We start from the raw sequence: 26,696 nt of genomic DNA, 5'->3' as shown, positions 1-26,696 counted from the left end.
GTGCTCACCGTCACCAGACGGTCTCGGCAGCAGGCCCGGGGCGGTTTGAACAGCGAAACCAATAAAAGCACGAATGCATGAACAAGAGGCTCTGACAGACCTTGAACAGGACACTTGTCCAGGGTGGGGGCTCCGGGACAGGGCCCTGCCTTATGCCCCCGGGCTGGCCTCAGAGCTCCCGCCTCCACCGCGAAGACGCCCCAGCACTGATTTGGGTAGAAATGAACCCAGAGAGCGCCAAAGCGGCACCCCAAACCATGTGAGTGAGTGAGCCCCGGAGTGTGAGCAGCGCCTGAGCTCCCGGCCGCACCCCTGCCACCCCACTACCTCGGCCCTGGGGGGCAGGGGCTCCTCGGAGGAACGGGGGCTGTATAGTCCTGGGGGCCTGGCTGGGACACAGACAGCAGGGGCCCACGCAGAGCAGCAGGTTTGCAGGTGTGGGGTGGGCGGAGCACTGGCATCTCCAAGAAGCTTCCAGACATGCAGATGCTGCCTTCCAGGGACCCCACTTCTGCGTGGCGCAGGGGCTCCCGGCCTTCTGTGGGGGTAGGTCATGTGCTGCTGGTCCCAGCAGGAGTTTCGTGTGGAACCCGCCTGTGGCTCCAGGTAAGGGTTCGGGGCTGGTCACTTCTGGGCCTCGCCCTGCGTCTTGACCCCTGACCTCTGAGCAGCTGCGGCAGCTCTGAGAGGCTGGCCCTGGGGGGCACAGCTGGGGGGAGACAGTCAGAGCCACCAGCCCAGTTAGGACTCTGCCTGAGCCGGAAGGTCTGTTAGAGCTCCGCCAATTAAAAACCTGCGGATGTGATTTAGCTTTTAAGGAGTCGTGCATATGAGTGCTCCCTGTGGGGTTGCTGGGACTCTCATCTTCCCTCTTTCTGGGATGTCTGGTGTTGACTCACGTTCTCTCTCATAGATCCTTCTGGAGAGGCAGGGTTGCTTGATCCTCGGGTAACGAGGGCAGACGGAACCAGGAGGAACTTGTGAAGATTGAAGGTGGCCTGTCATTACTGGGGGGCCAAGGCCCGAATTCCACTGAACTGATGGCCGACAGCCGGCCGAGGCCCCTGGGGTCTACACCTAAAGACACAGCTCTGTCCTCACATCTCCCAGAGTTCTGGCTTCCGAGCACCCCCACTGGGCCTGGTTGGGGATGGGGGCAAAACGTCCTGTTCCTGCTGCCGCCTCTGGGGTTCATGCTCTCATTAGCCGGGCCACCAAACGCATGACCCACAGGCCCGGCGGCCATGTGGGTTGAATCATGGCTGGGCCCTGGTGCTCCGGACTCGTGGCCGTGGCCTTATTTGGAAAGGGGTCTCTGCAGAGGTAATTACTTAAGATGAGGTCATCCTGAATTGAGGTGCGTCCTAACCCACTGGCTGGGGTCCTCATAGGAAGAAGGGATTTTGTACACAGACGCACACAAAGAGAAGATGGCCACGGGACGACCGAGGAAGAGCCTGGAGGGACGCGGCCACGAGCCAAGGAACACACGGGGCCACCAGGAGCCGCACGAGGCAGCACGCACCCTGGAGGGAGCCTGTGGAGGGAGCAGGGCCCCGCCCCGCCTGGACCTCAGGCTTCTGGCCTCCAGCCGTCTGCTGTTCCAGCCGTCGCTATGTGTGGTGCTTTGTCAGGGCAGCTCCAAGAGACCAGGGCGCAGACCCACCGGTCTGCCACCCAGACCTGCGTCAGCTGGGACAACCGGACACACTGACGGGAGCCGTACATCGGACAGCGCTCAGCGCAGCCCATCTCGGGCCACCCTCCCGGGCAGATGTGGGTGCAGATCACAAAGGCACCTCCTCAACCAGAGTGAGAGGTGGTTTTTCCTGTGAGCAATTTTCCACTTCCTCCTGTAGCGGAATCGGGGCCCCAAACTCTTGGTTCCATCCTTGAATGCGATGTGATTTTGACAACAATGGAAAATTTGCATGCGTCAGCTCGGCCTTTGAAACGTCTGTCCAAGGACTTCAACGCAAACAGAAGCCACACCTCCTACCCGTGACTCTGGGACTTCCACAGGTCACAGGCTGGTGGGACAGCTGTCGGTGGTTACACTGGCCAGTGGCCGATGGGGCTTCCTCTGCTCCCCGTGGCGGGCCCTACACCACGTGCTTTTCTCACCGCATTTCCTAGAGGGGACCCCTGAAGCTCACAGTGGCTGCATGGCCTCCTACCCACGTGCTTTAAACTTTAAAACCTGAAAGAAGAACTTTATTTTACTTTCTAAACTTTATTTTGATTTACTTTCGAGAGAGACAGACAGATGGTGCGTGGGGGAGGGGCGGAGAGAGAAGGAGAGAGACACAGAATCCCAAGCAAGGCTCCTCGCTCTCCGTGCGGAGCCCATCGTGGGGCGGGAACTCATGAACCACGAGATCGTAACGTGAGCAGAAATCAAGAGTCGCACACTTACCTGACTGAGCCACCCAGGCGCCCCAGAGAATTTTAGAGGGAACCAGTCACGGTCACCAACTTTCCACTTTGCCATCGCGGATATTCGTTACAACGACCTGTTCCTATCGGCACCGTTCCAGACGGTGCGTCCTCGCCTCGCCTCGCGGCAGCAGGGCCAGGTGCTCTTGGGCGAGCCGCACGTGCGTGAGGTGGACACTCCCCCTGCGCAGTTAAAGAGGCTCCCCCATCCGTGGGGCCGCCCCTCCCCAGCCCTTGGCCCTCCCAGTCGGGCTGGAGACGAGGACGACGGTGCAAACACCCACGGCCCGTGTGGCGGGAGGACGGAGCGGCTGGCCGTGGAGGGTGAGTCCGGCCATATCACGGCGCCCAGACCGAAAGCAAGTCCTGGCTGCGGGCATCCGGGGGACCCCTTTCACATCCAAGAGGGGCCTGATGCCTTCTCAAAAAGTGAGCTTCCAGCAGGCATTCCGGAACCTTCTTCAGGTCGGCAGGAACCCCACGATGACTGAGCCCTCCCCGGCTTCTCCAGTGTCTCGGGCTCCGGTGACCACGCTGCCCTAGGAGAGGCTCCGCGGGACGTGCCCGCACTCAGTCCTCCGGCTGGAGAAGTCCACATTCTGCTTTTTGCTTCCTTGAAATTATTGCCAAAAGTGTCTCCCCTGTGATCATATGCAAAACTCAATTATAATTAACAATTGCCTTCTGAACCACCACGTAAGAGCCTGTCGAACAGATAGATACACGTTTGCTTGACACGTCCTGCGTGTTTGCACGTGTTTGTTAGCTCGAGTGGCTCCAGCTCTCCCGGGGGCCAGCCCCCTCCCGCACACGGTGTGGTCGTCACCTATGCAGCCCACTGTCCCCACCCAGGTTCCCGCCGGACACAGGGCGGCCGACGGTCGGTCTGTGCCTCAGTGGGTTAAATCGCCAGGAGAGAGCGCCCCCTCCCCTGGTATCTCGAGCATCCAGAACAAAGGGTTTGAGGGCCGGTTTTGTCTACACAGAAGGAGGCCTCCCACTCAGGTGTGCTCCATCCCGGAGCAGGTGGACGGGAGCCCGGCCGGCTCGGGCAGAACAGCCAGCCTCGGCAGGGGCTGCTTAGACAGCGGCTCTCCCGGGGGTCCAGACGGTCGGGGCCTGGGTGGAGGCGACAAAGCTAGGCCCCTGGCCAGGAAAGCGAATTATCAAGGTCGGAGAACCCACAGCTTCCAGAACATTCTCTGCTCTGGGGCTCTCGCTCCGCGAGGTGGGTTTGGCCTCAGAGGCAGGGACCTGGCTTTTTGGAGAAGGAGCTTCCTTCCAACACAGGACTCCTCCCGCTTTATTCTCCCGGGGTCGCCGGAGGGGAGCGCATGCTCCTGAAGTGCACAGAGGTCACTGTTAGGGAACAGTCATTTCAAGCTCCTGTCGTGTGACCTGAGGGAATGCGCTTTCTGAGCACGTGAGGTAATTTGGAAGCCATCGCGGCGAGGAGATGGCTGTGCCTGCCCCCCCAAAAGCGCCTACTCATACGTGGTGACCCGTGGGGCCCCGGCCGTCAGGGGCGCACTGGGGCTCCCGGCTGTGGGACTGGGGCCGTTGCCCAGACACTTTCTCTCGATTCACGAGACCGGGGACACTGTCCCTCGGCACCCGCGTCACGGGGCCAGGGGTGGGTGCCCCCGTGCTCCAGACCTCACCCAGCCTAAGACCCCAGATCTTCCAGGCTTTCAAGAGAAGGCAGCAGGACAGAGCCACTCTGCATAGCAGCAACCGGTCCGGAAAAACTAGCGGTCCGGAAAAACTAGCATTAAGGTACCAAAAGTCTGTATCTGTCAGCACAGGTGTGGGAGACTACATGACGGCTCCCAAAGATCCCCGGAACCCGTGGCCGCGTCGCCCTGGTGGGAAATGGGTCTTGCAGATGGGATCACCGTCAGGACCCTGAGACGCAGAGGGTCCTGGGTCGTCCAGAAGGGACCTACACGCCACAAGATGCCCTTAGAGCAGAGAGGCTGTGGGAGGCAGACAGCTGTTTCTGTGGACGGCCCGGGCACTTCATAAAGAGCCGCCGACACGGAGGCATTGAGAGGGGCTTGGGGCTCAGAGCGAGTCTCAGGGGCACTGCCCCCTGGGGCCCCGGAATTCAACCCGAGAGGTTTCATGTGCAAGCCTGAGCTCCCAGCCCCTTCGGAAGGGTCCAGCCTTACACAGGTGCAGGAGGGCAGCTCCCCGTTCCCCCCCCCCCCCCCCGTTTTGCACGGCTGCCTCGAGGTTGAGAGGTTGTGCCCTGGTTTAGATGGCTGGGGAGGGCGGTGGGTGGAATGGGGGCCCCAGGAGCTGGAACCCACGAGTGTGGCCTTATTTGGAAATGGGGTCTTTCCAGACGTAACTATGGTAAGGACTTTGAGATGAGACCGTCCGGGATTAAGGTGGGTCCTAAATTCAACGCCAAGTATCCCGATAGTTCAGAGAGGGCTCAGAGAGGCACACACGCACCGGAGAAGCCACATGATGACGGAGACAGATGGAGTCAGGTGTCCCCAAGCCAAGGATTGCCAGGGGCCACTAGGAGCTGGAGAGACGCCTGGAACAGACTCTCCCTCAGAGCCTCCAGGAGGAGTCAACTTTCCAGCACTTGGATTTCAGGCTTCAGCCTCCAGAGTGTGAGAGAATGAATTCCTGTTGTTTTAAGCCACCGCATTTGTGGTCACTTGTTACAGTAGCCAACAGGACACTCACACGGGGGGGGGGGGGGGGGGGGGGGGGGGGAGGGTGTGGGAGGGGAGGGGAGGAGAGGGAAGAGAAGAGGAGGGGGAGGACAGGTGTGGGAGGAGGAGGGACAAGGGGCGGGGGAGGGTGGGGAGGGAAAAGAAGAGGAGAAGGGAGAAGGTGGGGGAGGGGAGGAGAGGGAGGGTGGGGGAGGAGAAGAGAGTGAAAGGAGGAGGTGGAGAGGGAACCGAGGAGGGGAGGGGAGGGTGGGGGAGGGGAGGAGTGGGAAAAGAAGAGGAGGGGAAGAGAAGAGGGGGCAGAGGTGGGGGGAGGAGGAGGAGGAGGGGTTGGGGAGGGGGAGGGAAGGGGGGACAGAGGTGGGGAGAGGAGGGAAGGAGGGGGAGGAGGGGTTGGGGAGGGGGAGGGAAGGGGGGACAGAGGTGGGGAGAGGAAGGAAGGAGGGGGAGGAGGGGTTGGGGGGAGGGAAGGGGGCATAGGTGGGGGGAGGAGGGGGTGAGGAGGGGGAGAGAAAGCAGGGCAGAGGTGGGGGAGCAGGGGGAGGAGGGGGAGGAGGGGAGAGGTTCTAGGTAAAGGGATCGTGGTAGACACTATGGATGCTTGGCCAGCAGTTTGGGGTAGAAATGAGTCCAGCTAAAATGCTCGCCTCCCCGGGCTGACCTTGCAGCCAGGGGTGGCGAGTGACCAAGATCTATTTGCTGGGTGAAATTTCTGGGAAATGTGTCTAAAAGGCACAGACTTGGCAGGTGTATACGTCTGTTTGCCTTTGTCTGCGGTCCTTCCCCCCTTCTCCTGCCTGGAACTAGGACTCGATGCCCAGAGCTGGAGCAGCCACCGTGTGACCACGAGGCTGAGGGCCACACAATAGGAAGGGAGAGGCTAGAATGAAATGGGGCTGGGCCCCTGAGGATGGCCTCCAGTCCCCTGGGCTCGGCGTCCCCGAGAAGAACGGGCCCCACGCAGTCAGGACCCTGTGTGCGGTCCCAGAGCGAGGGAGCCAGGCTGCCCCCCCCCCCCCACACACACACACAAGGACAGGGCAGGCCGTCCAGGGGCCTCTTCCAGCCCCCTCCCAGAAGAGTGACTTCACACCTGCCAACCCACGCCTTCCAGACAGGGTACCTGGCGAACGTGGGCGGCCGTGAGTTTTCAGCTCGGGAGGAAGCGTGGCTTTCAAGCTCGCAGCTTGTTTGAGTCACGGATCCCATCTGCCACCGCGACTCAAGCCAATATTCCGAGAGGAAACGGCCCACATGGAGAGGCTGCCGGTCACAAGCTAATCTGAGGAAGAGGCAGAGGGTAGGGCCTGGGGGGGGGGGGCGGGGAGGCTGGGAGGGTGCACACTCAGCCAGCACCCAGGGGCTCCCAGGGGCAGCCCACTGACCCGCTACCCTGAAATCCACCAGGAGCCCTGGGTCGGAAACACCAACTGCTAAAGACCAGCGGATCTCTGACAAGAGGGGAAGACAAATGAGAAAAAAAGGGAGAGGGTGACGTGAGTGTGCTTCTGGGAGCGGGGGAGGGGCTGTCCTGAACACCGCGAACTTGACATTTCAAGGACACGGGGGTGGGGGACAGAAGTCAGAGGTCCGGAAAGCCCCCTAAGTGGAGCACACGGCCCCCCTCACAGCCCGGGAGCCTGGAAGGGCAGGTGCAGCAATCCCGTCCCCCTGACGTTCCCCGCCCGTCACCACGCATGCCTCGTGCGCCAGGGCACCCGGGCAGAGACGGGACCGGCTGCCGTTGGCTGTGGTGCCCGCACTACCCTCGCCTTCGGTCTCCCGCTCCTGAGGCCGCCCAGCACGTGGGACCCCGCGGTTCTCGGTGGAGACGCCACTCGTCACCTGCCAGGCTGCGGGCCGTACCCTCTTGCACCCTCGGCCTTGGCGGCGGCCTTCACGGGGAGGGGGGTGGAGGTGGCAGGGAAACGGGAGGGAGCAGAGCGCCCCGCAGCCCCCGGCCCCCCTCTTCCCCGCCCTATGAAAATGCAGGCCAGCCCAGCACGCCCGCTATTAATTCTGATGGCTGAGAAGCCCGCTTGGCTTTGCGGCCGAGGTCCCTGCCCCCGGCTTCCGCGCACCCACTCTCTCCACGCACAGCGGCTCCTTCCATTTCGGACGGTCTGTTAAGGCTCCCTGGGGACCCCAGCCACTACCTGGTCAGCGGCCAAAGACGGACTGCCCTTCTGAAACTGTGAAGTCATGACAATTGTGCAGAACGTGGAAAACCTGCGAGACATATTCTCCCTGAGCCCAGTAGAGTGTCCTAACGTGAATATTTATGGGGCCAAAGCACACGAAATCAGGAGTGACTGGAAACACCTGGCAGAACGGATTTTCTGGCTCCTTCGGGCACTTTGTAGGCGTGTGGAGCATCACGCGGCCGCCCCGTCCCGCCCCAGTTTGGGCCCCCAATTCCTGAGGAGCGGGCACGGGGACACTGGGGCGTCCTGTCGTTCAGCGGCCACCAAGGGAAGCTGTCCGGAAGGTGGGAGAGGGCGGGTCCCCACCCTCCCCACACCCACCCGAGCCTCTGAGGGGTGCGCTCTGGCTCCACTGGGCTGGCTTCTCCGCTCAGATCCCAAACGAATCTCCCGGGAAGTGTGGTCCTGTGGGCCCAGCTCCGCCCTGGGGGTCACGAACAGGAGGAACTCCAGGGCCTGCGCTCTGGGGACGGCAGTGGGGATGCAGGGCCAGACCCCAAAGAGCTGAGAGTCCGGCTGGGTGTGTCCGGGAGCCCCTTTGGCCGAGGACGGAGGATCCGGCCCCTCCTTCACCTTGCCTCCCGACCTCCAAGGGCAGGACTGCCTGCCTTGCTGGCTCCCGCAGCCCCAGGACCTGGTCCATAGTAGGTGCTCACTGAGCGCCTAAATGTGAGAGAATGCATGCACGCAGGAACGAATGAATGCAGAAATGAATGAGTGCAGGGCTGAATGCCCGCCTGGGCTGCCGGAAGAGACACTGCAGACTGGGCGCTTACACGCCTCTGTTTGTCACAGCCCTGGAGGCTGGGCATCCAGACCAAGGTCCCGTCTGGTTTCCGGTCAGAGCCTGTTCCCCGGCCGCCTTCTCGCCATGCCTTTAATGGCTGTCCCGGGTGCGTGTGTTCAGAGCCAGAGAGGGATATGCCGTCTCTTCCTCTTCTTACAATGGGACCCCCCCCCAGGACCATCTCCAGCCCCATCACCCCCCAGAGACCCACGTCCTAAAGCCGTGCCCTCGGGGAGAGGTCTCTCGTGTGGGAATCTGGGGCACAGACGTCCAGCCCACTGCGTTCCACCTCTGCCCCCCACTCGCGTCCTCCTCTCACGCAGACCGCAGGCCCCCGAGATCTCAGTCCCTCCAGAACCAACTCTGCCGTCTCGACTCAGAGCCCGTCTACACCTCAGACCCGCATCTCCCCAGACCCGAGCCCACGGGGCAGCAACACGTCCCTCATGGCCGCGGGGCCAGGCCCAAACCCTCACCCGTTCCTGGCCCAGCTCACGTCCCCACCCACCCACCCCAAACAGAGCCGGAATGCGCTTGGGTGAGCTCTGCTTGTCAGCTACGGCCAAGCCACCAGAATTCAAACCCCACCTGCACCCACATCCCAACTGTGGGCAAAATACTCAAGCCGTGTGAGCCTCAGTTTCCCCACCTGAGCTAAAGTGACGGTGCCTCCCTCACGGGACCCACACTCCCCTAGCGGATCCCCTCAGTTCCCCAGAGGCCCCTCCAGCCACCGGGCCCTCGGTCGTGGGCAAAGTCCCGGGCTAGAGAAGCTGCCCGTGACGTGAACAAGACTTGACCTCAGCTGGTCCTCACTGAGTGCCCGTGACCCCGCAGGCCCCAGGTCGGGGAGAGAGAGGCCAGAGCTGGGTGTCCGCCCTCCCAGCGGCCGGCAGGACCTCCGGAGAGAGGAGACGGAGAAGGTCTGGAACCTGTCCGCATGATTTCTGCAGGACTCAAACACCTATGCCGTCTTCTCCCGTCGTGTCCCTGCACAGCTGTTCTGGAGGTCGGGAAGGAGCCCGCCCTGAGTTCCGCAGCCCTGGGACAGAGAACACGCCCCACACCCCTGTGCGCAGGGCGGCAAGGGCTCCTTGAGGTCGTGGGCAGTGCCTATGGTCGCACGTCTCTGCCCCCAGAGGGGGCCACCTTTCTGGGCCACACTGGACGTGAGGCTATCAGACCCACACTTGTGCCTGGCAGGCTATCTGCCCGCACGTGGGTGCATTCGGGCCCGACTTGCCTTCCTGGCCTTCTGCCCTCCTCCAGCCACTTGGGATACTTGCTTCCCTTCCTCGACACTTGACTTTGCTCACTGTGCAAGGTCCTCTCCCTATCCACCCATCCATCCACTCTCCCGCCCGCCCATCCATCCATCCCCCATCCATCCATCCAGTGAACAAATATTTACTAAGAACCTGCTTCGTGTCAGGCATCGTGCCATCCGTTTGTCCCAATACCACCCAATCTCAACTGCTTGCCTTCCTTTGTCTTTGCTCCCATTTCTGAGGACCAGCTATGTGTCAGGCACTTTGCTAAACACTTACGCATTACCTTATCGAATTTCCTCAAAATCCTCTTGCGGAAGGATAATCGTTCTTCCCAGTTCACGGATGTGGAAACCACGGCTCAGGGAGACGAAGGGACTGCTCGAGGCCGTCCGGCTGGGGTTTGGACCCGGGTCCGCCTAACTCCCGGTCCCCCCTGGCCTGCCCCCTCAACACAGGCCGCTCTCTCGTGCTGCTTCGAATGTCGGCATTCCCGGTAACCGGCCGCCTCCCGCCTGGCTGGAAACTCTCAGAGGAAGGCGCGTGCTCTGAGCACCGTCCTAAGCTCCGCGTCGACAGGTTCTGTGACAGAAGCGTGAACTGGAGAAACCACTCCCTGGCGCCCGGCCCCAACTTCCCCAGGAAGCCTGGGCGCCGCGCATTTCCCGGCAGGGTGGGCCGCGTCAGAAACAGGGTCGGCCCAGTGGAGGTGTCCGGAAGATGGGTGCACCGTGGGTTTGCAGGCTGGGCCACGTCAGCCGGTCCTGCTGAGCGGGGACCACACGTGGGGCTTGTTCCTCTCCCCCCACTCTGGGAGCAGCGCCGGGAGACAAATGCGGCTTCAAGCCGTCTCGCGGGTGAAGGGACCAGAAGCGAGGAAGAAAGCCGACCGGGGCGGTGAGGGCTGGGGTGACTCCAGCTCCCAAGTGGCCGCCTGGCTCCGCGGCCCACGTCCCCACACCACACTCTCCCTCCTCCCAATTAGGAGAAGCGCGCTTGCTCCGTGCCCACTGCTAAGTGCTCAAGCACACAGAATATTAACAGGCATTTTCCACAATCTGCTCGGAAGAGTGTGAAAACGGTGCCTTGCATAAGCCGGGCCGTTTCTCTGAAATAAAATCAAGGCTTGCTGGTTTCAGACGGGGGCTACACGCAGAGCCGACCTGACCAAACTGCTCCGTGGAAAGTAAACACAGTTTCCTTTCTTGCCGTCAGAGGCAGGAGCTGTGACACCGGACGCTGATCTGAGCTGGTGTCTTCGCCCGCCTCTGGGGAGGCGTACGGGGCAGGGACCCTGGGGACGTCACTGCTTCTGTGGGGGCGGCGCGGTCAGGGCCCCGGGCCCTCGGTGGTGCACATGCACCTGGCTGCTGTTGCCACCAGGTGTGAGGAAAACGCCTAGGACAGAGGCCCAGCCAACAGCCTGGACCCTGCGAGCAAGGCCCCGTCCTGGTGGAGGCCGGGAGGGGCCCGAGGAGGGCGGCCCCTCCCCTGGGCACGTCCCCCGGGGGCCTCCCACCTGTCACACCCGGATGGAACCGCCCTGGGAGGGGGGTGGAGGCAGGAGACAGGCTCTTGCCCCCCCCCAACCCCTCCCCCGGCCCCTACAAAGTGGGCGCCCCGTCTGGTAAACACTGACCACCCACCCCCATCTGGCAGACCAGCCGCCCCGTGTCCGCACCGTGGGACGTCCCTGTTCGGAGCCCAAGGGCACTGACCGAGCACCACCTGACACGCTTTCTTCTCAGACACCCGGCTGAGGCTGTGGCCCCGCTTTAACAAGAGGAGGGAGCGTGATTTGTACCTGCAGCCTCAGCTGAGGACCTTGCTTCCTGCCTCCCCGGGAAAATGGAAGAATCGGAAGAGACACCCAGGTTCCCGCCCCGTCGGCTGCCCCAGAACTGGCCTGTGGCGCTGGGGTCTCGTCAGCGTCACATGATCCGGACGAACACCGCCCCCCCCCCACCGCCTTGGTGCCCTGTCCTGTCTCAGAAACACCCCCTCTGCGGCACTGACCTGTGCACCCCGTTCTCAGCGAGGGGTGCCCCCAGGGGACACCTGGCAACACTTGAGGACACTGTGGGCGTCACAACCAGGGCAGGGGTGCCCTGGCATCGGCGGGCGGAGGCCAGCGGTGCTGTCCCGCATCGGGCACAGCGCGTCCGCGTCCAGAGCTGGGAGGCGGCCCGCGCGGAGACCCGCCTGGCCCCACACGTCCCCGGTGCGGCCCAGAGTCCCTGCTTCACTGCAGAGCACCGCGCCTGCCGAGTCTAATTCCCCTGCACCCGCCCCTCCGCTAAACTGACCTCATCGGGTCACCTTCCCCCGCGAGCAAGCGGCAGGACCGTGTGAGGACCGTGGCCTCCCGGAGGGAGAGACCCCAGGAGCGTGTGCACACAGAGGAGAGGCCGTGTGAAGCTCCGCCAGCACCTTGGTCCTGGACTTCCAACCTCCAGAACCGTGAGACAATGAGCTACCGTCACACAGGCCGCCTGGTGGGTGGAGGTCGTCACGGCAGCCCGGGTGGGTGCCCGGGGCGCCCAGATGTGAGTCTCCAGCACACCCCCCCCCCCGAACCTGCTTTCCAGCCATCCCGCCAAACGCACTGGGCACACGCTGCCCCAGGACCTTGGCACTTGCTGGGCCCAGAGCATGTCCCGCCCTCACCTGTCTGACACCAGTCAGTCTCTTCCTGAGGCCTCCTCTGGGCACCCGGCAACGACACCGGTGTCACCCGCCAGCTCTGCCCTTCCCCCCTCCCCGCCTTATTTTGTTTGCTCCTCAGCGTTGTGTCGGCAGAGTTTGCCCACTGTGGTCGGCAGAATAGCGGGTCCCCAAAGACTCTCACGTCCCAGTTCCAGAGCCTGGGGATGTGTTCGGTTGTATGGCGAAGAGAGTAAGGTCGCCGACCAGCTGACCTGGGGCTGGGGAGGTTGTCCTGGATTATGCGGGCAGGTGGATGTGGGCACAGGGACCTGACAAGCGGAAGAGAGAGACAGGGAGGGAGAGAGGAGGGGAGCAGTAGAGGGAGACTGGGCAGGAACGGGGGGAGGTGTGGAGGGAGACGGGGGCGTGCAGAGGCCCACACTGCTGCCCGTGACAGAGGAAGGGCCATGGCCCCAGAAGCAGGTGCCTGGACACTGGGACCCCCCCCCCCCCCCCCCCCCGGGCCACAAGGAGCCAGCACTCAGGACGTCCCGCCTTTAGCCCCGAGAGGCCTCCGGAACCAAGAGAGTTCCTATGTGCCGCGTTGAGCCACTAAGTTGTGCTAACTGGTTTCAGCAAGAGGAAATTAAACCTGCTTATCCTTGTGTCTCCCCTCTGTCCTCACAGGACACGCGAACCGTGAGGGTGGGGTCCACACGTGGCCTTGCTGCTGCGTGTCTGGTGCCCGGAGCTCTGCCTGCAACACGGCACCGAGAGAGCCGCCAGCTGGGACCCGGGCGGCGGGCCATGGGCGGAGCCACTGTGGGGTCGCCAGAGCCACTGCACTGCCCCAGCGGACCTGGGCACACCCTTGGGACTGACCCCTCAGTGCATTTTGAGCAAAAACCTCTGGCCTTCCTGGGAACACCCTGCAGATGTATTCTTGGAAGTTTGAGGTCTACACCATGAAAAATATTATTTGTGTTTACGTGAAAAGCAGTTGAGTTTTGGCTCGCGGGTTTGCCTACACGGACGCCACACGGGTGCCGGGCATTTCCCCCCTCCCCACCCCAGCCCCGCAGGTCCTGCCCTGGGCTTCCCGTCTTGGACGTGTGGACCCCAGCCTGCTGACCGCCAGATGCCGAGGGGCCCGCTGTGTGACCAGCATACCCGGGCGTCCAGAACAAGCCGGGTCAAGCCATCCTGCGATGCCTCCCTCTCAGGGCCAACGGCAGGCCGACATGTCCACTGCGACCCCGGGGGGGCCTCGAGGGGCAGCAGAGGACCCAGCCCTCATCGACAGCAGCCAAGAGGCCCCCACCGCCTATAAGAAGGTGTCTGTCAGTGACTCTAAACGCCTGGACTCCTGGACCGCGGTCCGGGAGAACCCACATTTCTAGAACGCCCCGCCTTCCTGTGGGCAGCAGGACGCGCCTGCAGTGTGGAAATGTCGAAAACAGGCCGGGGTCTCGGCGAGCCCGCCTCGAGATCTCTTCCCCGGTTCCCGCTACTAATCCCGGAAGCTCACAGACCAGCAGTGACCCCAGCCGCTCCAGACCTCCCGGTGTCGTCCAGGCAAGGCCGCCCACCCACTGCTAAGACCCCCACAGCCAAGGCGTCTCCCCGACCTTCGTCCCGGAGCCCCACCGCCACCCCACACGACCCCTACGCCCCCGCCATCTCCCCTGCCTTCCCCCACGCACCCCCGCAGCCCACGCCCCTGGGCCCCCAAGCTGGGCCAGCAGCCGAGCCCCGCTTGTAACCTGGCCGCACAGGGGCTGCTTCTCAAGGCCCCGCCACAGGCCTGACGCCGCGCATGCGCACTGCCCCCCCTGGCATGCTGCCAGGCCCTGGGGCCGCGGTTTAAGGAACTATTTGCCCTTAGCTTATTTACTAAAACATGGAAGGCCGACAGCTGAGGTCTCTGAGTCCCCTGGGAAGGCCCACGTGGCCGGTGCGTCCTGACCTGACGACTACAGGTGCTGCCTGCAGTGCGGGGAGCCTCTCAGTGGGGGGGGGGGGGGGGGGGGAGATGCTCCCAGAACCGCCCAGGGACAGCAGGCTGAGCGAGAAGGCATGGAGTGTGGGAGCCAGCATCTCCGTCCTTGATGTCTCGCGGAAACTCCCTCTTTCCCATTCTCAGTGTCCTGTGCTTCAGGAACCCAAGCTCCAGGAGAGACATAAAGCTGAGGCTCCCCCGAGGGTGGGCAGAAAGGGCCAGGCTGCTGGTTCAAGCCTCACCTGACGCCAGCCACTGAATCCTGCAGTCCCAGGGGCCAGCGAGCCCTTCTAGAGTCATGTCTGTCAGGATTGAGTTTTCTTTCCCTTGAAAATCAAAGATCTCAACTGAAGCCAGAACCGATAAGCCTCCTTTGAGGCCTGAGGAGATGGAGAATCCCACGGTGATGTCCTCAAGTCCACGTGGCTGACAAGTGCCAGGGCCCAACGGCAGGATGTCTCCCACACCACGTCCGCACTAGCGGCTATGTTATTTTCTTACTTGCGTTCCATCAGACGGTCGCAGAAAGGCTGGAGAGAGCCTCCCTCCATCCGTCCCGGCCACCTGTCCGCGACCCCGGGGGGGGACGCCGCCCTCCCAGACCGGATGCCCTCGCGGTCAGCCGCTCAGCAGCCCCATTTGTTTCTTAAACAGGTAACCTGTCATTACCAAAAATAGGAAGCCTGTAGCGTTTGTCCAAAGTGTCAGCCCGCAGAGAAGAAAACCAGCGCGGCTGTGAACGCCTAGCCCACAGCTAGAACAGCTGGAACCTCCCGCCACAGCTAGGGGGCGGGGGGAGGCGAGCGTGTCTGGAGGGGGCCTGGCGAGGGCGGCATGGAACCGAGAACCCTCTCCGTAGCACTGGAAAGGCGACGGTCTCAACGGCACCTTCCCGGTGGCCATAGGAAGGTGCACCTTCCACAGAGTGGGTTGAATCGCGCTGGGCGCGGGGGTGGTCCCCCGCTCAGGCCGGCTCCTCTGGCCTTGCAGGACCCCTCTGAGGACGGAGTGGCCGCCGTCCCCACGTCACGGCGAGCACGCCAAGCCCCGGAGCAGGTGAGCCACTTCGCCGAGGGGTGGAGCAGGCCCTCGGGGTGAGACAGGGGTCTCCACGGGGGTGATCTTGCTCTGGGGGACACTGGGCAACGTCTGGACATTCCCCATGCCACAACTGGGCGCACAAACTGGCCTCTGGTCTCTGCTCAGCCACCAATGTCCTGCAGGGCACGGGCAGGAAAGACCCATCCGAATGTGACAGTGCCGGCTGGGGAAGGCCTGGCAGAAGCCGCACGCGGACCCCAGGCCGCCCGGCCCCTCCAGCCCCCGGGGAGGCCCTGGTCTTCTGCCTGATAACTGGCAGGGCCTCAGCCTCGTGCAGATCTCATCTGAGTCCCAGGAGCCGAGTGAGATGTGCTTTCAAAGCCAACCAGCTAGACAGAAGGACGTGCCCCCACCGCCTCGGGTGGAGGCCAAGGGCCAGGCCCTCCACCCCCCGTCCTGGCTCCTGGACGTGTCGCTGTCCCCGCCTCCACCACCACGCGGCCTCTCCTCCCTGTCGTGCCTCTCTGCCTCCTACAAGGACACCCTTGTCCTTATAGGTCCCTGGACCGGGGCCCGCCCTGCTCCAGCGTGACCTCAGCTGAACTGAGCACCTCAGCAAAGACACTGTCTCCACAGGAGGCCCCATTCCGAGGGTCCGGGTGGATGTGACCTTGGGGCGTGACTCAGCCCAGCGCCCCGTCCACCCGCCCACTCTGCATCGCACTGCCTTTTGATGGCACTCACCCGTGCCTGACCCTGTTCCTCGTCAGCCTTCCTCCCTGGGGCACCTGCGTCCCAATCGCTTACGTCTCCTGACTTGGCATCAGGAGCATAGCAGGTGCTCACTAAACACGAGGGGAATGAACAGCCATGTGGGTAACTGAGTCTGCCTTCACGCAAGGAGGGGGACCCTCGGCTTGGAGAGGCTTCTCTACACACGGCCTCTGCGGCCTCCAGCGTGCGGGGCGGACGTCACGGGACCGTCCCAGGAAGTGTCTGCAGTGGCCCGCGGTGTGAGAGCCCTGCTGCCGGCCGGCACTGCCTCCTGAAGACAGGCTGCGGTCGGACGCGGGGCCACACCGAGGTCATGCGGCTGCGAGTGCCTTTCAAACAACCAGGGAAATGAGTTTCTCCTTTCTGGGAATGGCAGTTAGACGGCAATTAGACGTGCTGGGTGGTTGGGAGACCATCTCGGTCCTGGCGATCCTGGATGGAGTTCCGGGAACGGAAATCCCACTGGGATGGAGCTGCCCTCCTCTGGCTCCCGGCCGCTTTCCCTTCCAGGGTGTCTGGACCCTGTGGGAGCAGGAGCCTGGTCCTAAGACGTGGGTCCCGCCCTGGAATGCCTCCAGGGGGATATGGAAACATAAAGACAGTTATTTCTGTCGAGTTTCCAGCGAACGAAGGATAAACTGTCTTTTCAGAAAGCAGGGCCTTTGAAATATGCAGATTTCGGAGCTGAATTGTAAATGCAATCACTTAGCCCCGCACCTCCCGAGCGGGGATCATCACCAGCATGAATTATTCCTAGCAGCGCGGCTGTGGGGTCTCCGTATGGAGCCAGGCCTGGTGAGGTCCATGTTTATCACGGGATGGAGCGTCCCCGCGTCTCATTCCCCCAGACACAAAGGGCCAGGTCTGCCTGGAGCTCAGTCCTGTGTCCAGGGAGCGGCCTCGGCTGTCCTGACTCATCGGTGGCTGGACGGGGACAAGGGCCGGCCCAGCAGGCTGAGATGCACAGGCAGAGGGGAGGGAAAAAAGCAAAACCAAGTGCTGTTCACCTGCTCAGAGTGATGAAAGGTAACCACAGGCTGCTGTCAGCACTGTGCCCACGGCAGCTGGGAGGCGGGAAAGACGGTTCCCACCAGACAGCCACAGCCCCGTCCCGGCGTCCCGAGCGTCCTGGGTGAGGCTGGGCTCCAGCTGGGAGCGCTAGGGGCAAAAGCCAGCCGATTACACGCTGCTGCCCTGCCAGGACCCTCGATCACATCCCAAACAAGCTACAGCTGTCTTTCCGGCCGCGGCCACTTGGACAGCTGAGGCCAGCAGTGCAGGATGTCACGACTCACAAAGCAGGTTCGGGAGGAGGAGGCCGGGCAAACGCAAGCTAGGAAGGTGCCTGGAACCAGCGGGAAGCCATCTGGGGAACTAAAACTCACCACGAACAGGAAAGCTTTCTGTGGAACGCACGCCCCCTAACAAGTGGAATGTCCTGGAACGTTTCCAGCCTGGACCTGCCTATGTGCACAGAAGAGCCGGGAACCCCTCCTGAGAAACACAGGGCTCTCAGGGCGGCTGTGCTGGGGGCGAGGGGTGTCCGGGGCGGGGGGGACAGCCAGACACTGGGCACTCTCCCCAGACCCCAGCCACCCCCTTCTCCGCACCCTCTTCTGTGGGCTCTTGCCATCCGATCCACTCATCCTTTTGTGACGCAAACAGTAGGTGGGGGGGGGGGGCGGTGAGACCATCAGGGGCCTCATGTGGCTTCTGTTCTAGCAGAGCCTCTGAAACCCTGAGCCAGGCCTCCGAGGGGCAGAGAGCACGTTCTGACCACCTACCATTCAGAGCAGGTGGGGAATCTTGGGACAGCCTCCCCAAATTCAGCTTCTCGGCCGTGATATCTGTCAATCGCTAAGGCAGACACCACAGTGGAAGACAGGCACACCTCTGTGCGTGTGTCATCTGCGGCCACAGGCCCAGGGCAAACGTTGGGTAAAAATCCAGCATCACCACCTCACCCCCACCCCGACAGCCTCTGTGCAGCTCAACTAGGGTTTTATTATTAAAACGCAGCGCGGGGCGCCTGAGTGGCTCAGTGGGTTAAGCGTCCGACTTCGGCTCAGGTCATGATCTCACGGTCTGTGAGTTCGAGCCCCGGGTCGGGCTCTGTGCTGACAGCTCGGAGCCTGGAGCCTGCTTCAGATTCTGTGTCTCCCTCTCTCTCTGCCTCTGCCCCCTCATGCGCTCTCTCTCTCTCTCTCTCTCAAAAATAAACATTAAAAAAAAGATTTAAAAAAAACCTCAGCGCTCTCAGATTGTCGGTAGGATTTTCGCCTCCTGATCAGAAATCTGGGACCCCGCTGCAGTGGGCATGTGCCCCTTAGCCTCTGACCACCCGCTTCCCCTCGGGACACAGTCTGCCACAGACCAGGCTTCCCAAGGCACAGCCGCAGTCCTGGAAGGACCCACAATCCGGACAGGATTTGGGGGAAAAGAAGGACATAGGGTTGAATAACACCGACTCCCACCATGAGACAGATTCCCTTTTTCAGACGTTCTGGATCACCCGTTTCTCCAAGGAGAGAGTCTTGGTTTCGTGCTAATATGTCCCTGCACGTGTCTTTCACTTGAGAATCTCCCGTTTCAGGAAGAGTGGGCTTGGGCTCAGAGCCCCGTGGACCTCATGGCCTGCACGGTCTCGTCATCGTCGCTTGGTCCCCTCTGCTTGTGGGTGTGCTGCTGATGTGCACCTGTTTTTTTAAATACATTTACTTTATGCAAAAGCAATGAATGGTTTAGAGGAAGGTCCGCTTACTCGCTCATTCCACAAACGTTTCCACAGCACTAGGTACACACACAATGCGGCCGGAGACCCCGGGTGTTAGAGCCGCGGATAAAACACACAAAATCCCTCAGATGAGTCAGGGCCGGCGTCATCCACAAATATGGTGTAGACGGAGCCGGTCACGCATGCATTGCTGGAGCTCGAGAGGGAGCGGCGTCGAAACCATCTCTTCCCCAGACGAGCGCGAGCGGCCCGGGGCGCGGGCAGAGCTGGCCGGACTCTCTGGCGGGCTCTCGTGTGCCGTCCGCACAGCGGGCCCACGCTTTGACCCCCGACTGCAGGGTTTGGGCGGAGGTGGGTCGGGGTGGAGGGATTGACGCGTGCACTCTGCACGTTAGAAAGTACCTCCCTCTAAAGCAGCCGGCCCCCCACAGCTGGCAGCTCCCGGCCCAGCTCCGCCCAGAACCGTGGCCCCAAGGGTCGGAAGATCGCGTGGGGGGGGGGGGCAGGAAGGAGCACGGCGGCTGGGCGGTGGGTGGCCTCCCCTGTGCAGGGAGGAGGCCCGGCCTCGCTGCGCACGAGGTCCGAGGTCTGCTGGGAGGGGACTGCCTTCACCTGGGTCACGCCCACGACAACAGAGAGCCCGGAGCACGGGAGAATTCTCCTGCCCTTCCCATCCCCCAGGGGCTGGCTTGCAGACCAGGCGGCCGACTGGGGACATCTCCCTCCCTCTTGCCACCAAGCTTAGAGGCTCCCAGACACCGCGTTCATGAGACTCCCTGTGCCAGTCGTACCCACAGAACCATGGATGTGATTTAAGATATCCAGAAGGATGATTTCTGGCTATACGCATTTTTTTTCTTGCCTTGAGCACTGAATTTAGAAGCAACTCGCATGCACATACAGGATGTGACTACATTGCTTTTCCTTAAAGAATATTTTCTCCCAGGTCCTGTGATTTGGATCTATGTACACCATTTGTTAGGTCTTTGCTGAGGTCCACAGGACATCCTGAGTAAAGGTCACCAGAGCGGCTGAAGAAAGGGTGTGGGAAGAATGTCCTGCCTCCCGGCCCCACTCCTGGGACACCCCTTCCTTCCCACCAGCCCCTCTGAGCCAGGAGAGGCGTCTCCAGGAGGCAGTCAGGGCAGAGGAAATATGAGTGATACGTCATTTTCTTTGGATCCCTTCCTCTCCTTTCCACACTCGGTGGAGACTCCCAGGAATTATTTCTCTACATTTCCTGAGTCTGAAGCGGACAGGCAGCCATGGGGAGCGCCGCCCCCGCCCCCCGTGTTCTTCAGTGTCCTTTCTCACGGGGAGTCGGGAGTCGGTACCCGTTTGGAGGGCTAAGCACTGCTTTCAAATGGCTTCTCGTGAGCAAATGTCAACCCTGTAGCGGCCCCTCCTTAGGGACCAGCCTGGGATGAGGGAAGCACTGTCTGTCTCATCATTTCCAGGAACAAATACTGAGTGACTCCTGGGTGGGACACCTTGTGGGGTACACGGCCTCGAAGTGGGGTGTAAGAGCCTCATCAGAGGAGAGCAGGGAGGGGAGACAGGGAGAGAAAGAGACAGACAAGGACATAGAGACAGTGACAGAGAGAGACAAAGAGAGGGAGGGAGAGGGATAGGGAGACACAAGAAGAGAGAGAGGGAGAGAGACAGAGACACAGAGACAGACAGAGACGGAGAGAGGGAGGCAGACAGAGAGAGAGCCGGTGGCACATTTGGAGAAAGGTGGGTGAAGAGTGGAGGAAGGGGAGAGGGGAACTGGGGACACGGGGGAGGCCGGGGTCAGCAAGGGGGTGACACTCGCATTCCCGAACCACTTCCCCTTGTCCCGCTAGCGTCGGGAAGGTCAGTCAGAGGTCCTGGGCTTCTCTGCCACCGAGAACCCTGGCTTCTTCTCACCTTGAAGGGCGAGGTGAGAACAGCCCACGGTGCTGAGCCGGCCGTCGCGATGTTACACAACCCGACGTGCTGCCAATGTTTTTATATAATCCTCCAGCTCTCCCCATAAAACAGACCATAACTCCCTGGCAAATACACTTCAGTAAAGCTACGTGCTGTCACGGGGCACGGCTCTTCCGGAGGATGAATCACAACATCGGAACAGCAGTGGCAGTTGGACTAAACTTTTCTCCCCTCGTGGCTGCAGCTCGGTGGGAGAGATCAGAAAAGCCACACAGCTCACTCGTGAAAGGCACCTCTGGGGGAGAGCCATGGGTCCTGGTGGGGGGGGGGGCGGCGAGGGGGCACTTGGGAGGCCAGAAGGATGCTTGGCTGCCTCCCAGACAGCGAGGGAGGCTGCGGACGGTCCCCTCATCCCAGCTGTCACCGAGCCCCTGGGTCGCAGGGTGCCCTCCCGAAGGAAAGGCCGAGAAGCCCCCCCACCCCCCGCGGGCAGGGAGCCGGAGCAGACCCCCGGCGGTGCAGGCCAGACACCTCCACCCAGAGCCTGCTGCTGATGCCTCCCGACCAGGCTGGCGGAGCTGCTGGCTCACTTGCAGGACAGCACAGAACAGGCAGAAAAAGCCCACTAATGAGGCAAACACACAAACTTCTGTCCTTCCTCCTCATACCTCAGCACAGAGACCGACCAGGGACCAGCACCCACTGTATTCGGCCCGCTGCCTCCCCAGGTGGAAAACACCCATTCCTCCCAGCTGTGGCCAGCGGCCCTGACCCTCAGTCACACTGACCCTCCATCGTGCTGACGCTGGGCTTGCTGACGAAGAGCCCAAGGACTGTGGGCTCCCACACACCACGGCCCAGGGTCCGTCTAGGTGACTGACACCTGCCAAGCCCCTGCTGCACCCCTGACTCAATCTGTCCGCGAGGCGCCAGCCCCCGGCCTCATGCTTGTCCCACAGCAACACTGTCTGGAGGGAGCCCCAGGCGTCCCCAGGATGGGAGGCTGGACAGGCCTGGGGTCATAGGGAGGCACCTTTCCCCACCGGCGTCAAGGAACACCACGCCGGCAACCGCCGAAAGGCAGCACCACCCTCCCTCCAGTGCCCGCGTCTTCCAGGAGCGAGAGGGGTGACGGCAGGCGAGGGCCCCCCGCCCCCACAGCTGCTGGAAAAGCAGAACCTGCCCCTCACCCTCCGACCTGGGCACTGCCTGTTCTTGAAGCAAGTCGTAGAGCTTCATTAGAAGTTCTCTCAAGTTCTCTCAGGGAGTAAGTTGGAGACGTCACATGTGGGCTGATGGGGAGGGCTCTCAAGTGTCCACTGGGTGCGTGCACGAATGAGTGGTCACCCAGGCCACCGCTCTCTGCTAAGGGAGCCCTTCTCCTCCTTATCCGCCTCCCACCCAGCCTCCTCCAGAAGTAGCACGGAAGGAGTTTGACCCCAGCCCCTGCGGGGGCCATCAGGCCCCTGGGGTCGGTGTCGGCTCCAGTGGCCAGGACACAGTGCGGTGTCCAGAGAACTGGGGACAGTTCCCCGCCCTCCGGTCCCTCTGTCCAGCCCCTCTGTCCCGAGAGGGACGCTGCCCGGGCTCACCATTCAGCTGGTTGTAGACCACCTCCTCCAGGTGGTCCAGACGCTCCAGGATGGCTTCGCGGTCGGCGAGCGCGCCTGCCTTGGCGGGCCGGCTGCGCACCCGGCGGTCGGCGCTGCGCACGGTCTGCACCAGCCCCTCGGAGCGGTCCTGCAGGCGGCAGTACACGGAGAAGACGATGATGCCCACGAACACCAGGATGTTGACCGTCAGCAAAGTTTTGATCTTCCTGGCCACCGCCATGAGCGCGGCTGGAAGCTGGGGGCTGCCTCACCCGCGGGGCATCCCCGTGGGCCCAGCGGCCGCAGGAGCCTCCGCCCGGCCCGCCGCTTCGGGGACCATGAGCCAGCCCGGCTGACCGCGGAGCCGCGGGGGGGGGGGGGGGGGGTGCTGTGGGCGGGGGCTGCGGGTGCGGTGGGGGAAGGGCGCGGGCGGGCGGGGGGTGGGGGGTGGGGGGAGTGCTGCGGCAGGGGGGCTGCGGGCGGGGGCCGGGGGCTGTAGGCCGGGGGAACGCGGTTGGGGCGGGGGTGGGGGTGGGAGGCCCGGGGCTGCGGGCGGGGCGGGGGTCTGTAGCGGGGGGTGGGGGCTGCGGGCCGGGGGGCTGCTGGCTGACTGCGCGCTCTGCCGCCCGCGCCCGGGAGCTGTCCCTTCAGCACCACCCGCGCCCGCTCAGCGCGCCCGGCCGCCGCCGCCCGGGGTCCCCGCGCGCAGGGGCTGCCCGGGGCCGCGCGCGCAGGGGGCAGCCGGCATCGTCCGCAGAGGGGCGCGGCCCCGGCCCGGGGGCGGGGGGGAAGGAGGGGGGCGCGGCGGGCGGGAGACGCGAGGGAGGCGCGGGCCGGGCGGGCGCTCCGGCGGCCGTGCGGCTCCTGCCCGCCCCGCAGCCACGGCGCCGGTGCGGAGTGACGCGGCCGCCCAGCTCATCAGCATGCACGCGGGGCCTCCGCGCCCGCCCCCCGCCGGGACCGCCCCCCCGCCGGGACCGCCCCCGGCCACCTCGCGGGGCGCAGGGTCCCGGACGAGCTCCCGCTGCCCGGAGCGGGCCGGCCTGGCGGGCGGGGCGGGGCGGGGCCGCGCGCTCTGGACGCCCGCACCAAGGGCAGCGCGGACGCGGTGGGGGGGGGGGGGGCGGTTGCTGCGCGCGGACCCTCCTTCCCAGAGCCCTCGCCCCAGACTCAAAACCTCAAACTTGACCCGAGGAAGAGGGGCCTTGGGGAATGCCTGGTCAAGGCCGTGATGTCTGCGTGCACGGGCCTGGGGTGGGGGTGGGAGGTGCCTTTGTAGGGAGGAGGGCGGGCTGCAGGGTCAGAGCCACCTGCTTGGTCTCCCCGGTTCCCTAGGCCAAACTGAATCAACTCCGGGCCTCCTTCCCCTCCCCCTCTGTGGCGCTAAGGGCTGGGAGGAGGAGAGTTCAAGGACCTCGGGACCCAGCCTGAGATTCAGCAGGACCGGGGTCCCCACCGGGCTGAACCTGGAAACCCACCAGGAACAGAAAAAAGGCGCAGATCCCTAGGCATCAGGTTCTCCGGGTCCTGGTGCACAGACCTCAGGGGAGAGCAAACCTGGCTGCCCCTACCTCACATCTAGCCCCACACCCGCATTTTTACAGACAAGACAGCTGGACCATGACAGGGAAAGACACGCCCCCCCAGGGAACTTGTGAGCACCCCCAGGCAGAGGTTCCTGTCTGCTCCACGCGCGTCCTGCTGCTCAGTAGGTATTTGTTGAATGGCTAAATGATGGAACATTTATTAGGAGCTAACTTGGTGCTGGGTCCCCAATATACACAGATGGATAAGACAGGACACAGGGCTTCAGGGAGCTCTGGCTGTGTGTGTACACGTGTCTGTGTACCTGTGTGTGCATTTGTGTGTGTCCGTGTGTTTGTTCATGTGCCTGTGCATTTGTGTCTCTATGTGTGTCCCTGTGCGTGTGCATTTGGGTGTGTCCGTGTGTGTGTCCGCGTGTGTGTGCATTTGTGTGTGTTCATGTGCGTGTGCATTTCTGTGTCTCTGTGTGTCCATGTGCATTTGTGTGTGTCCATGGGCGTGAGCATTTGTGTGCGTCTCTGTGTGTGGCTGTGGAGAATCTCTGTGTGTGCACTTGTGTGCATTCTGTGTATCTGTGTGTCAGGGGACATTACGGTTTTCTGGCTCTTGGTCCGGAAAGAGCTCCCTGAAGCCCCGTGTCCTGTCTTACTCGCTTCTCCAATGCACATTTCTTGACCTCAGGCAGGCCAGCCTACCCAGCTTGAACATTTTGTGCCTCCTGGTAGAATCTGATGAGAGTGAAAACACCCATTTCTCCTTGTCCTCATCAAAACTATCTTTTCTTTCTCAGGACATTTGTCTCAAGAAAGTCAGAGGACCACCATCAGGAAGCAGCCGCTCCTGGGCCTTGCAGCCAGCTGTCTACAGGGTGTTTACCGTATAAATCAGTTGTTCCGAGAGGAGCCTGAGAATTCAGTTTTTAATCATCACTCCAGGAGAGTCTTACGATGCAGCAGGTTTGATAAACACTGCTCTGTTTTTGATAAATAGCCAATCCCATGTCCCTTCTTAGGAAATACTGTATTTTTCTGTTTATAAAATGCCATGTTGTAAGATGTTCCCCAATTTTACAAGGATAGCTTTCAGAATAATAATACAAAAAGCTAACATTTACACAGTGGTAAGATTTTTCCCAGGCACTCTTCTGGTTCCTTTATGGCTGTTAACAGATTAAGACAGACAGCAACCACATGACCACGTAAGTTGGTATCGTCTAATTTTACATATGTAGAAACTGAGTCACCAAGAGGGCCAGTGCCTCGCCCAAGGTCACATGGATGGCAAAGAATTTCCGGGATTCAAGCCCAGACAATTTGGCTCCAGAATCAGATTTATCAGCCTCTGTCGCTCAAGAAAAAAAATCAAGTACTTTTCATTATATGTTTATTGAAAGTGATGTTAAAGTGGTTTTGCAGGAGAAAACATTATTTTGTTCATGTAAATACATTGTACTGCGTTCTGAAATTTATCAGGAAACGGTACATCCAAACTACGTATCAGTATTTGGCTAAATATTTCATTTGAGATACAAGCACGTTGAAGATGTGGGGTACGCTGCAGAGAGGGGGTGCATCCGATCCGACAGCCCAGCAAACCACGTCTGATGTGCAGTCACACCGAATGCTCACCAGGAGGGGTGCCACAATAACGTGGGTGGGAGGCAGTGACCGTGGAAGAAGCAAAGCCACTCCGGGGCAGCCGTGCTTGAGAATACACATGTGCACACTGCCCACGCACCCCTCCCTCCGCCACAAAGCCCCCAGGGGTGTCCCTGGACAGGCAGACAGCCCTCCAGGAGCCCTGAGCGGGTCTGAGGGCCAGAGTGCCCTTTGCCGGTACAGGACAAGCCCACCGGGTCTCACAGGTGTCCTGTGGGACGGCATCGACGGGTCCTGGGGGAGTGGTGCGAACCAGACCTTGAGGGGACACTGTTGGCACAGGCGACAGGAAGACGGGGACCGTGGAATGTAAACTAACACCAGTTTAGGGAAATGCCAGGCTCTGTAATGTCAAAGAAGTCACACTGTGCCGAGAGCTCGGCCTTGAGACAGCACTCAGATCTGAACAGAATTCCCTCCGAGCTGGGCCACAAGTTGGGTCCCAGACTGGGCTCCAAGCTCAAGTTCGGCACACCCCAAAGTGGGTCTCTCGCGTCTCACGGAGAGAAGGGTGTTTCTCTTTCGCAATCGAGCCTCTGTTTCCCATCTCGGGCATCAGTCAGGACAGGCTGGGTTCTGCTGCAGTAACAAGCAATCCTCAAGTCTCACGTGCCGCGACGATGCGAGGCCACTTCTCACACACGCCACGTGTCCCCGACCAGACGCCACGGGACCAGCATTCAGAGAGCAGCTCGAATGTCCCGACGGCTGTGCCGAAGAGCGGGGGAGAGCCTAGGAGGGCCTCGTACTGGCCGTTAAGTGCCCAGCCTAGACGTGGCACCTGCCACTTCCACTCTCACGTACTGGGTGGAAAGTATCACGCAAACTCCGCAGGCAGAACAGCGGGGGTAGGAGCGGACTTCCGTGTACTTTGGTGAAAACGCCATGATCTGCACAGCAACCCTCCAACCAATCAGGAGTTCGCTCCAAACTCACCCTGACTCCCAGATACCAGGCTGTGCAGGGTAGTGAGGCATGACCTTTATCACATCAGAATTCAGGGGCGCCTGGGGGGCTCAGTCAGACAAGCGTCCGACTCCGGCTCAGGTCATGATCTCGCGGTTCGTGGGTTCGAGCCCCGCGTCGGGCTCTGTGCTGACAGCTCAGGGCTTGCAGCCTGCTTGGGATTCTCTCTCCCTTTCTCTCTGCCCCTCCCCCTACAGTCTCTCTCCCTCTCTCTCTCTCTCTCTCTGTCTCTCAAAATAAACTTTTAAAAAAATAGAATCTAATGCAACCATCGTATAGCAGAGAATCCTAATGCAAGCAAAGACTGTAGGGAACCCGGTTTCCACCAGATCACCGAGGAGCCGTGTTTCGGCCTCTGCCTCACATCCCTGAGCCAGGAACGGAGAGTCGAGACCCCGCGTGGCGGCAGTTTCTCATTCTGGAGGCCCCGGCCGGACGCTGC

At 61.9% G+C, this 26,696-nt stretch overlaps 1 protein-coding gene and 1 long non-coding RNA gene across 3 annotated transcripts in view; one reads left to right on the top strand and one right to left on the bottom strand.

Annotated features, from left to right (window-relative positions):
• Positions 1-22,441, bottom strand: part of GALNT9 (polypeptide N-acetylgalactosaminyltransferase 9) — an 82,639-nt gene extending 60,198 nt beyond the window's left edge. Inside the window, exon 1 of one of the 2 annotated variants that reach the window (XM_086681388.1) lies at positions 22,086-22,441. In XM_086681388.1, the coding sequence (XP_086537514.1) occupies positions 22,086-22,326 (241 nt within the window). In that variant the 5' untranslated portion in view covers positions 22,327-22,441. Of the gene's footprint in view, positions 1-14,272; positions 14,469-22,085 lie in introns of those variants that run through there. The other variant, XM_086681389.1, reaches the window with a different exon arrangement.
• Positions 22,442-23,349: 908 nt separating this feature from the next.
• LOC147575218 (uncharacterized) lies at positions 23,350-26,479 on the top strand. The gene is made up of 2 exons (XR_015242143.1): positions 23,350-23,797; positions 24,421-26,479. It is a non-coding gene; the product is annotated as an uncharacterized LOC147575218 (long non-coding RNA).
• Positions 26,480-26,696: the final 217 nt, after the last annotated feature.

Source organism: Puma concolor, chromosome D3 (assembly GCF_028749965.1).
Source record: "Puma concolor isolate L17-30 chromosome D3, mPumCon1.1.hap2, whole genome shotgun sequence".
Taxonomy (NCBI): domain Eukaryota; kingdom Metazoa; phylum Chordata; class Mammalia; order Carnivora; family Felidae; genus Puma; species Puma concolor.
Note: the sequence above shows the minus strand (reverse complement) of the source record. Positions and strands in the feature narration are given on the sequence as shown.